This window comes from Nymphaea colorata, chromosome 1, assembly GCF_008831285.2.
Source record: "Nymphaea colorata isolate Beijing-Zhang1983 chromosome 1, ASM883128v2, whole genome shotgun sequence".
Classification (NCBI taxonomy): Eukaryota; Viridiplantae; Streptophyta; class Magnoliopsida; order Nymphaeales; family Nymphaeaceae; genus Nymphaea; species Nymphaea colorata.
The window spans coordinates 16,280,438-16,292,779 of NC_045138.2; the positions used below are offsets into that span (position 1 = coordinate 16,280,438).

Genomic DNA, 12,342 nt, shown 5'->3' on the forward strand with positions numbered 1-12,342 from the left:
AAAAAATAAAAAAACATGTTTAGTGTTTTTTCGGATCATCTTTTAGAACAGGTGGTATAAATGCTACAATATGATTAAACGTTTAATTTATGAAATTAGATTATAGATTAAGAGATTCTAGTGTATGTCCTCGTTGTTTTAGGAAAAACAAGCACTTTAATGTAAGGGAAAGATCCTTATTCAGAAAATGATAGAGAGCATACAGCTATCAAAATGAGAGAAGAGGCCTACAAAGTGACACTGGAAGCAGTAGGAAGTAGAAGGCTGATCTTAAAGGCAGGCTTTGAAGCAAGAAGAGGGAGATAGATTTACGAAATAATTATGTAAGCCATGAAGCAATTATACCTGAACTGATGAAAGCAAAAATGCAAAACACCAACCTGAAAATAAGGAAAAATGTAAAGCAATGTTCGTAGAGTAACTATGGATATTAGTCAGAATCTTTGCCACACCAACCAATGCATGTACATCAGCTAGGTTGACAACAAAGTAACCGTGGAATAATCAACCAGAAAACCGCAAAATAATTAACTGAACGATTGTTCGCCAATTTTAGAGCAAAGGAGCTTTCCATAATGTCTTGTAAGTTAAAAAGAAACCTGCTCGATTCAGTCTTGACCTAAGCTACAGCGTCCAATCTAACCTTGCATGCTTAGAATTGGAGTTGGGTTCAGATTTAGATCTGATTGTTCAAGAACAAACTTGATCGCAACTGGCTTAAGACCTAAACGTTTACTTGCAAACAGGTCGGAACCTTTTGAAGTTAGCTAAGAACCAGACTCAATACAAATCCAAATGCCACGTTCACGTTGGAAGATAGTCTATTATTAGATATGACTAAACAAGTTAGAGTTTAAAGTGAGAAATCAGGTGGCAAAGCTGAACCCTTTGATCATGACCATACTCTGATTGGGTGTTTGTCTGCTTAAATCTTAGATCCTGATTAATTAGTAGGCTTACGAATGAATAGGTTGATTAATTAACTAGTCTAACGAACTTATCTTAATTGGTTTAAAACATAGGTCATTTAGTAACTAACTCGACTGGGATTATCAACAGAGCACATGATGTTTATCGAAATTATTTTTTTCATTGTTGGAAATTAATTTTTGAATGTCCAACAAAATCTTGTAGTGATTATATATATATATATATATATATGCCTTATTTGTATATTTACTTCCCCAAATTAGAGAAGTTTCTGTCTACAGGCCTATATATATACACAACATACACAAAGAGGAGAGAGAGATAGAAATAGAAAGCTATTGATGGGAATCATTTGGGTTGTAGATTACAAAAAGATCAGATGGTAGAAACTAAGTTGCAAATACATAAGTTAAATTGGTTTTAAAAGTCCAAAATACCTTCAAAAGAAGAAAACAAATGAGCTTCCTTAAACGAAAATTGTTGTCTTGTTGATAAGTATTTTAGACTCTTGAAAATTTGACTTCTATATTTTCAAATTTATCTTTATCTTTTGATTTCATTGCAATCGATGACCTTTATATATAGGTCATCGATTGCAATGAAATCAAAAGATAAAAATAAAGATAAAGTTGAAAATATTGAAAATTCAGTTGGGTATATTATTTTCAAAAATAAAATATCTCAAATTTTCCTTCCTTAGTAGTGACAGAGCATATACAGAAAAATAAAAAGTAAGATTGAAATTGCGATCACAGCTTTAATTGAAATTTCAACATGCCTTCAAGTTAGAGGTCCAGGCTTATCATGGAAATAAAGTCAAAAAGTTAGCCCCTGAATGAAGGTGATGTCTTATCTTATTAAGTCCACAGCCACATCAAGTTGCTTAGCCCTTTTCAGTCGATGATCTTATCTCAAGCTACCCTCCCGTTTATTATTCTTAATATAATTTCTTTCACTAGTATCGTTTATTTATTTATATGTTCTTGTTGACTGGAACATGATTTTCAGTTCGATTTTCATAGGTGTTATCATGAGTGGACCCAAGAAAGCCGACATGAGCCATGCATGTGCCCTCCTCCTCAATTTGTTTTTTAAATTTACATTGAAACTTTAAAAAACTTCATTTGTCCTAAATAAAAAATTTGAAAAATTATATTTCAACCTCGAAAAATTTTAAAACTATAACTTGACTTTCTTCGTGAAAAAAAGAAAAATCATATCTCCACTACAAATGATGGCATTATGACACTTTAGTTGACAGGTACCCTCAAGTCCAAAAGCAATCCTAGACTCCAGGAAGAACCAGAGAAGAGGGGATGGGTTCTTTGTTCCTTCTTCCAATAGCTTTTCGCACTCAAAATATATAGTTTGTTTGTGCTGATTCATCCTTCCTTGGGCTGACAAAAAAAAACAATCGAGCATGTACCACATGCATCCATCCTAACCTGTCTTGTTGGTCAAGCGCCACCAAAAGGCACAACAAATGATGCTTTTGTTTTTATTTGAAATAATAAACGTATTTAATTATTATGTCTTATTTAGTACAATACATATGTTAGCTAGCTAGGTTTAAATCGTATAGAAAGTTGATAGTGAGAGGAATATTTTCCCAAACAGACCCATAAGCTTAAATTCGGTATTATGAGTCTTCTATATATGGTTGTTGGTATAGCCTTACGAGGACAACGACATGAGAAAACTATGGAGATGAAAAGTTAAAAAGTTAAAAGTTGATCCAAAGTCTCCAACTTGACACTAACAATCTCTTGTTTGATGCCTTGCTTTTTCTGTGAATATTAATAAGCTCAGTAGTTACTGAAATTCGAGCATATCCGCTCGGCCCAGATCGGTTGACGCACATTATATTTCGTTGGTATTTTTTAAAAAAATTAATTTAAATTTTCAAGTTATTTTCTAAGTGAAAAACACACTTATGAACTAACCCTGGCTCCACATTGGGGGGAGCTGGGCTGGACCACAGATGTTCTTAATTAGTACATTTATATATACAAATTCAAGAAAATTGAAACTAGCCGGCTGTCCGATGTCATCGGATGGTTAAATATTTGAAATCCATTGCTGAAAGTGCTAATGAAACCATCATTAAAGCATTACAAATTGTTGTTATATCATTAACCATGGATAATGCTTTGTGGGTAAAGATTTTTAGCAACGAATTTTAAAAGTTTAACCATATGGCAACATCAGTTGATTCCAATTCTTCCAAAAACTCATATTGTTCTCAATGGTTAAAGATTGAATATCTAGCCAAGCTAAGGACATACAAACTGGGCATGGCGTCGAGTGCTAATTGGATCATGAAAATGACCTTTGAACCAGGATTAGATTAAATAAGCTTGGTCCGACCTGGCCTAGATTAACTAAGCTTGGTCCGACCTGGCCAGGCCAGATAATTTTGTGGCTCAATCCATAGGCTGTGTTCAAGAGCGCTGCATGGCTACGTCTATAAACATAGATAGAGTACGAGCCAGGAGGAGCTCTGGCCCTCCTCTTAAAAAAAAAAAAAAAAGTAGTAATAATTTACATGTAAATTTTAAAAAATTTCAGTTATCTTATATAAAAAAATTTAAAAAAATATATTTCAGCTCCTGTTAAAATTTTGAAACTATAATTTAATTTCTTTTAACTTCACACCCCGGAGTCATCTCGATGTTGGCATGCAAAACATTGAGATGCAACATGTTGGTTCTAGTAATGTACATGGGACTTAAATGTTTGAACGTTTACAGTAGAATTCTTCACCCCCAGTTTTCTTTCTCTCTCTCAAGTCTCAAGATATATATTAATTATTTTGTAAAGCAGAGAGGAAGCAGACGTCCTGAGGTAGGGAAGGAAATAAGAGGGTACGACAACTTTGATCGAGTGTTAATGGTGTCTTATTTGCAAACAGGAACTGCACCGACTCTGCGCCCTTTGTCTGATCCCAGCGTGCTTAATCCGATGGAAACCATGGGTGCAGAACCAGGGTTTTGGACCCCCGGTTTCTTACCAAGCGAGATAAGTTTTGCAGGAAGTAAGGAGTAGGTGAAGGTGGACATCTGTTCTGCTTTCTTTTTAATTTCGTCGCCAGTGAAATGGCAGTGGCAGCCATGTTGGACTCTCCCGCAAGCCTGGGATTGTAGCCCATCGAATTGCTCTTCTTCTGCAGGTTGGCCTACTTCTTTTACTTTCTTTCCAACTAAAAGTTAGCTTTCGATAGCGAGAGGGAGAAAGGTAAGTACCCAACTGAAAAAGGAAGGTTTGAAATCTGCAGCAACCAACCAAAAGAAGAATCCAGGTTGAACGTTCGCTAGCTTAGTTTTCAATACTGTTCGCCGGTCTTCATGTCTGTTACATCTTTATGGAAGACAGAGATCTACTGAAGAGGCTGAAACCCCTCCGTTCCTCCGGTTGGTAACTCTTTTCAACTCATTAATAGTATCTGAGTTTATAATCTAGAAAGAAAACACCCATGAAAATCAAACATCACTGAGCTTACAGCGAACCACTAACCTGACCAGCTACCTTGCACTAATGTTTTTCTTCTCGCATCATAGAAAACAGTTTGAGAATCCAATCAGCCGTTTCGGCCAAATAGGTTTTTAATTATTTAAAAAACATATATAAATATATATTAAAAAAATATTTAACAAACCTTTCTTATCAAAGGGGAATAAAAATAAAAAAAACTAAAAATTTTAATTTTTTTTTAAATAAATGAAAATCGACGCATGGAACTATGTGAGGCTGATTTTGATAGCATTAAATCAAACAACTATAGATCTCTTTTCTCTCTCTCCGTGCGAGTAGGTGGCAGGTGCCAACAAAAATGTTTGAGCAGTAGGGGTCTCTTAATAATAGCAAGGGATTTCTAAAATAAATCTTTTTAGACTATTACTTAAACTTGTGGGCTATGAGTTATATGTCGTGCGTGTACACGCGTATTTTTATTACGTACCATCCTCCTGAAGATATTGGCAATAATAATCTCATGAAATTTGTTTTCCATACCCAAACACAGAAATATCAACATGAACAAACGCGTATCGATCGAAAGGATTCATATTGATGTTCAGATCTTTGTTAAAAATCTAAGTTAATTGCTGAACAAGAAACCATCACCGTAAGTACGTAACCGAATGTTAAAGGGTTTATAATTATACAAACTTCTAAGAAAATGCACGCCACATGCATATAATACAAAATCGTATAAACCACTACCACGCATAGATGGAAATGATATTATAAGTCCAAAAAGTCATCGGGGTAGCAAAATATAAATCTAGAATTGTTGTGGGGGCCTAAGTTTTCATTGTCTAAACCACTAAGGCCACTTGAAAGTCTCTCTTGAGGCAAAATCTTGTATTCCTTCGTTATCTACACGTAAAGAAAACTTATTAAATGAGAAGATGCCAATACATCTCGAAGACTATAATATGTCTTCCAAGGATTACATTGACACTTTTATAAAGAAGCATATAATATATGATGACGATATTGAGAGGGGCCTTATTACTTATTAGTGCTAATTGCTAAACATAGAAACAAAATGGGCAGCTATAAATAAAGAAAATATTTTATAAACATTTTAATAATATATGTCGACATTTCCAACTGAATAACATAGCTGACAAACCGACAACCAAAGTCAAATAATTTTTTAGCTGAGAAATGATAAGAGGGCCTAATACCATCCATCAGATCCATTAAAACAACGTTTGTATCAATGTTTTGAACATCAACTTACGGATCCAAAACCTTTGAAACTGGTGTTAACTAGTAAGTAAAATTTTTTCTATTATTACTGATTTTATTTTTGTTAATATATCAGCTGATACGAGACGGACTCTTTCCAGAAATCGGTCGATTTGGTCGACACAGGCCCCATTTTAACTGCATGTCCTAAACGGAACATCGCGATACGACGTATCGTCCAATATAATTTCAAATACGGTAATATGCATCAGAGTCGGTTTCAATTGGCCGATTTTAATAGAATTAGTGGCAAAAGAGATTAGATTTGACAGCTAACTAATTTAAGGGCGCTACATGTCAAATCTTCGTGACTTTTAAAGCATCTGAAGCGGCTTTTTCATATTTTTTATCATTTTAAATACGTTATATTTTTATTTTTTAAAAGTATTTATTTAATATTTCCGGCCAATTTTTCGCAGCCAATTATTCCACTGAATCGGTGATTTGGTAGGTTCAGCTGCCCAATATATATATATATATATATATATATATATATATATATATATATATATATATATATATATAAGTTTTTTTTTTCTGGGTCAAAGCGTGAAATAAACAGTTGAGACAACGCGTGTATGTGTCCAAAAGTGCAAACAAATCTATGTAAAATATTTAGGTAATTAATAAAAAATAACCATGTCACAAATTTTAAGTTATTTATTATAAAAATATTATTTTAATTTCTTAAGCCAGAGCGAAGGAAGACAAATTAAACCACATGCAAACAATAAATAGTTTAAGCACGTAAGGACAAACGTCACAAGGGAGGTCGGTTTATAATAAATTGCTTAAAGACAGTTTCTGGAGTTGTGCAAGAGTAGAAGCATAAGATCAGCTGATTCTTCGTCCACAGATTTCGTGTTACTCTACAATTGATTCAATAAGTTCTTGTCATTCAACCACGCCACTTCAGAACAATTACTAGTGTCTTTTTTATTAAATATCTACTTAAACGAAACTGAATTTAGCGAAAGCCCTAAATAGCATCATGCAAATCAATTTTCATAGTTTTCCATTTATTTTTTCAAAAATAAAATTTAAAATGTATGTAGCCGATTCAATTTAGCCAAAAAACTGATTTTTACAACAACAACCAAAATATATTGAAAATAAGATATCATTGAAGCGCCAAGTTTCGAGATCATATGCTATCCATTTACGCTTACGTAGATCCACTGTTTACCAGGTTCAATGTAGTCGGATCTTCCTTTATTTGGATCTGGACAAGGATTGTTTGAAACTGAATCTGGCTGATTAAACAGGGTAAGTTCCAAACAGCGGTTTAATGTATTATTTAAGTTGGTTCCATATCTTAGATCCAGATTAAGATTCAATCAGCTACACCGCATCTCTAGATTGGGATCCGACCTCAGATTGGTATTTGGATCTTATCAGCTCAGCCAGTTCACGTCCCTGGATTTTAGCCCAATAAAAAATTTGAGAATATAAACAGTGAAAAGTGGAAAATAGTTACCAATCAAACACTGACAGGAAAGGTGAAAAAAATATGACGTGGTTGTAGTTGTATACTGTATCGACGTAATGTCGTAGCAGCTGCCGTGTCTGAAAAAGCTGAGGAAAGAAAGATGCTGCCAATATTGCCAAGAGATGATTTATTGCTGAAATAATTACGCTGGTTTTTTCTTGCATGTGTTTGGCGACGTAGCCCTCGACTCTCGTTGTCCAGTAAATCTTTTACATTCTAAAAATTTACGACCTTTTAATATAAAATCTCAGAAAAATTATTGCTACCAGAATGTCTTTAATGAGTATATGAAAATAGAAAAAACTGTTTCTATTTGGTCAAATTATTGCTACCATATTACTGTTTATATTTTTGGAGTATTTGTCGATGTTAATCTTTTTTGCGAGATAGAAACTGCTTTGAAAACCATGCAATAGAAAGGGGAGACTTTTGATAACTTATGCTTGTCAAGAGAAATAATAATATATATTAAGCATGCTTAAAGGAACAGCCACAGGGAATATCCACTTATAGACATTTTTATTTAGGAAAAAAGTTTTAAAAAAATACAATCTTAGCGTAAATAGTGTTTCATAAATAAAAAATTGAACTCGAGGGTGGCACCACAACTTTACTAAGTTAAAAAAATCCTTTTTTTATTTGTATAATTTATACATATCCTAGAAACGTTTTTTCATTATTTTAAATTGATTTTGTTTGTTTCTAAATATAAAAATGGTAAAGTAGAGTTAATCAACCGCCAACCTACCTCATAATGATCACACAGCATGTACGAATCGAGTCGCTGGGATGGACCAAGAAAAATAAGAAAAACCGGAACACTGAATCGAATAAGAGTAATTTCTTATCCGGAATGTTTTAAAGCAATAGAAATTCAAAAATAAAAATTATTAAAAAAGAAGAAGAAAACTACAAAAAAGTACGGCTCTGACGGCGGATCAGATCTCCGGCGGTCAGATTCGAGTCGTCCAAATCTTATCCATTTTCACAGCATAGGTATTGGTATTTGGATCTGGATCGATGGTATGGACCCGGTTTGGGGTTAATTTTCCGGCAGGTCTCGATCGGGACGATGGCAGTTCACGCATTTCAAGGACATCATCTGCGTGCTTTTCTTGTTCTACAGACGGCTACAGATGAAGAAGTGATGGATTTTCTATTTAAAAGATTCTTTAACCAATTGCAGATGGTAGGGAGGGAACTCGTCTATAGATGTCCCTTGACCAACGCCACATCAGAGAAAAGAAGGAAAAGCTAGCAATACAGTGGACGCCCACCGATTCAAACAATCAAACCCGCCAAGAATCTTTCACGAAATCTCATGGGCATTTCAAGCCCTTCCTCGGTTTCATAAAGCCGGGAAAGGCGCAGAGCCACGAGCAGAATCCACCACTCCAATCCTTCTTCCTCCCATTTCTCTGCATCCATTCTGTCCACTTTTTCTCTGCCCAATACCAATAAGTCAAGTTTCTGCTGTCCTTCAAAGCAGTACTCCTCTTGGTTCCCAGTAGAGAGATTTCATATAATCCAGTGAAATGGTTCTTCTGTGTTGCTGACTTGCATCATCGATCGGGAAGGTGAACAAGCTCGCAGGGAATTGGGAGTCATCGCGTGTCGTATGACAGACTAGAGAAGTAGATAGAGAGGAAACAGGTGGTTTAGTTCTTGGCTTCATGTTTTACTCCAAGTCCAAGAGCTGGAGCAGATGGCCTGACCAATCTGCTAATGGAAAATCAGGTACTTTTCACCTCTTAAACTCCCTGAAACTAATACAAACATGTTTTCTATTTCCCATTGTCTGATTTCTGTTTTTTGATTTCTTGACTTCTTGTAGGCGTAGCCTGCATCAGCGGTGATGAAGCAGTTTATAGTATCCACAAACATCTTGATCTTTCTCACATGACCAGTTCAATAAGAGAGAATGAAGTAAGCTAGCTCATAGATTATGCTACATAAGATGCTCGCTTCTTAGTTTTACCATTCTGAAACTTACGAATCGCAAAAAACATAATTTTGTAGGAACAACCAATGAATTTGCAGGAGGAAATCAAGGAACCCATCTGCTCAAATGAAGGTGAGGACAACGATGCAGTCCTCCTCGAGGAGGTTCCCGAGGAAACAGACCCACTGGAGCAAGAAATCGAGAGCTTAAAGAACCAGGTTTTCGATCTGCAACAGAGCAAGCAGGAGCTAGAGAGGCAGTTGCTCCTGTACAATGGCCTAAAAGAGCAGGACTCGGTGAAGCTGAACGAGCTTCAACGTGTGGTAGACGCAAAGACCGCACAGATTGAGGTTCTCGGCAAGAAGATCGAATCCCTCGAAGGCGAGAATCGCCGGCTTGAGGGCCTCGCTGCCGAGAGGGCGATGCTTAAGGCCGAGATGGAGTCAGCGAGGATGAAGATGAAGGGAACTCGGAGCAAGATAAGAAAGAGCTGGGGAAAGAAGAAGGAAGTAATGACGAAGCTGCTGCAGCAGATGGCTGCTCAGAGAGCAAGAGAAGCTGAGATGCACAGCAGGGAGGCTGAGATGAAGATGATCATAGAAGGCTTGCATGGTGAGATTGAAGAGCTGAAGAGAACTAACGTGGAATTGTTGAGCAACAAAAATGAACTAATGAAGAAACTCGATTCCATCGTCGAAGCCATAGCCACTGAGGTTCGTTGCACTAATCAATGGACTGTTTTTTCCATCATGGTCCATTTAAACATTCAAATCATGCTTCTTTAATTTCTTTCATCTTGGTTTTTGATAGTCAGAAGATATTGCTTTGCGTTATGTGCAGAGGGAAGCAGCAGAGAAGGCCAATGAAGAAGCAAACAGATTGAAGATCGCTAACGCGAAGCTGTCCAAGCAGATCGAGATGTACAGAAACGACCGCAGAACTGATATAGAGGAGCTGATATACCTTCGCTGGATCAACGCCTGCTTAAAATACGAGTTGCAGAAGAGACACAACTCCAAAGATCAGAAGAGTCCGAGCATGAAGCATGAGAAGGGAGAGAATATAGTGGTGGAGCTTGGATTGGACGAGAAGTGCACGGGCTATGATTCGGACTGTTCATCAACAGAGACGTTTGAATCAATCGTAATAGATGCTGGGACAGAGAGAGGGCCCAAGAAATCGAGGCCAAAGTTACTCCACAGGATCAAGGGATGGGTGAAGAACAACGATGAGAGAACCAACAAAGTGCAAGATGAAAACCAGAGTAGCAACTTAGCGGATGAGAAGGTGAAAGTTAGATCCTCGCGACCTCGTAATCTATTGTTTTACTGTGGGGAACTGGACTGTGCCTCAGAGATGAAGGTGATCCCAAGATCTGCAAATTTGCTTATGAAAACTACCTTTTTTTGAAACTTAAACGTGTATCTCTGCCTGTAAGGCATTTAATTCTAACGGTAGAAGAAGTGACACCATTAGAGATTAATTGATCATCTGAAAGTCAATGTAGAAAGCATCATGATCTGCTGCTAAATGGTAAAAATAATAAAGACTAAATAATCTAATGGCGTGCTACGGGTGATAATGACTAAATAAGAAGGGGATCATGTCAGCCCTTTCGTCATCCTTGTCTTCGTGACTTGTCACACACGTCCGCTGGATTTTCCAGAATTTGAAAGATTTTTTTTTTTTTCCAAAACTTTAAGACTTTTGAAAGAGACTGTTGTGTGCAGGGAGTAAATGATCATAGACCGCCGGCGACGGAGAAGGGGAGGGACCTTCATGATCGGATTCTTCCTCTGAACTGATCTTTATGAAGTAGATTCAGAATTTTTAATTGAAGTACATTCTGAAAGATCTAATAATGAATGAATGGGATCAATTAGACGATTTTTTAGGTGCTCAGTCGATGGGTTTTATTAGGGAATTTTCACTTTTAAAGCCTAGATTTTGCCAATAATTTTTTTTTGTGCAATTTTCTAGGCGTTTTCTGGAGAGGAACAGGGGACACAGGCGTGAAATGCTCCCAAACAGGGGACACTGTTTAATTATTTTAAAAAGTATCTTTTTTAGTTTTTTTTATATTTCTTTTTTATCCTCACAAAAAAAATTCTTTTTTATTAACCTTAACCGGAGGTATTTTCATCATTATTTATATTACGACATAAAAAATGCATATCATTCATATTACGACATAAAAAATGCATATACAAATATGGCATACATAACCAGCTGCCCTGCGCCAGGGAAGGCCACATTGATGCCTCTTCAATGAGCCTGCCAGCTATAGTTGTAGGGGAGGCAAATTGCAGGTCTCTCCCCTGTTAAGGTTCCCACTCTCTTGTCATGAAAGTTGTCGTAATAACTACTTGAAGACGATTTTCTTTAACTTAAAAACCAAATAATATTAGATTAAACTATAATAATATAATGCGGTGATAAAAGGTAATACTGAAAAATTAAGTTGGGATTTATTGTTTTTTAGCTAAACAAAAATTCACTTTAAGTCAACAATTTTTATGAAAAGAGCAGCCCTAACAAAAAAAACAAAACAATTGGCTTCATTGGGCATAGCATAACTTGTCTGAAGTGTATTGCCTGTTTAAGTTCGATGGTTGTTACTTTCTTGCACTGTAAATAGTGAGATAGTGATACTTTAGTTGATAGGTATACCATGCTCCACCTAAGTCTCGAATTCCAAGATCTCAAACTTAAGAGGAATAAGGGACCTTCATAGGTTGTTAATGGTATGTTCTCTCAAAAAATATAAACAAAAATGCACTTCAAAATTATTTTTTATTTTTTATTTTAAGATTTCCAAAGGAAGTCAATATCTCCTATGAAGTATTGATGAGGGGCCATTGGATATTTGAAAACTTTCAACCAGCGATCATGATTTTTAAAAAGGTTCAGGTCGTTAGCCCAATCTTCACTTAGAGTTGTCAATGAGTTTACAGGACGGTTATGCACTAACAATCAGGGCTATTCCGGTCATTTTATAAGGGCATTTTTTTTCATACCATTTTTGCCTTTATGAGAGGAAGTTTTTCATTTTTTTCAGCATGGGCATTCTGGATATTTTCAATCCACCGCACGTGGTCTCTTGTTATGAGCCATAAGGTTTGGAAATCCAATTACCAACTTGGAACTGGACCGTTTAGTTGGATTTAGCAAAGGAAAATGAAAGCCTGGTTGGGCTTGGAATTAAGTGATTGAATCTAAATCCAAA

General features: G+C 36.1%; 1 protein-coding gene across 1 annotated transcript; it reads left to right on the plus strand.

Annotated features, from left to right (window-relative positions):
* Positions 1 to 8,448: 8,448 nt before the first annotated feature.
* LOC116245642 (protein CHUP1, chloroplastic-like) lies at positions 8,449 to 10,678 on the plus strand. The gene is made up of 4 exons (XM_031617125.2): positions 8,449 to 8,911; positions 9,009 to 9,100; positions 9,194 to 9,829; positions 9,957 to 10,678. Exons 1-4 carry the CDS (start codon positions 8,848 to 8,850, stop codon positions 10,524 to 10,526), a joined length of 1,362 nt encoding a protein of 453 aa, XP_031472985.1. The 5' UTR covers positions 8,449 to 8,847; the 3' UTR covers positions 10,527 to 10,678.
* The last annotated feature ends 1,664 nt before the right edge of the window (positions 10,679 to 12,342 follow it).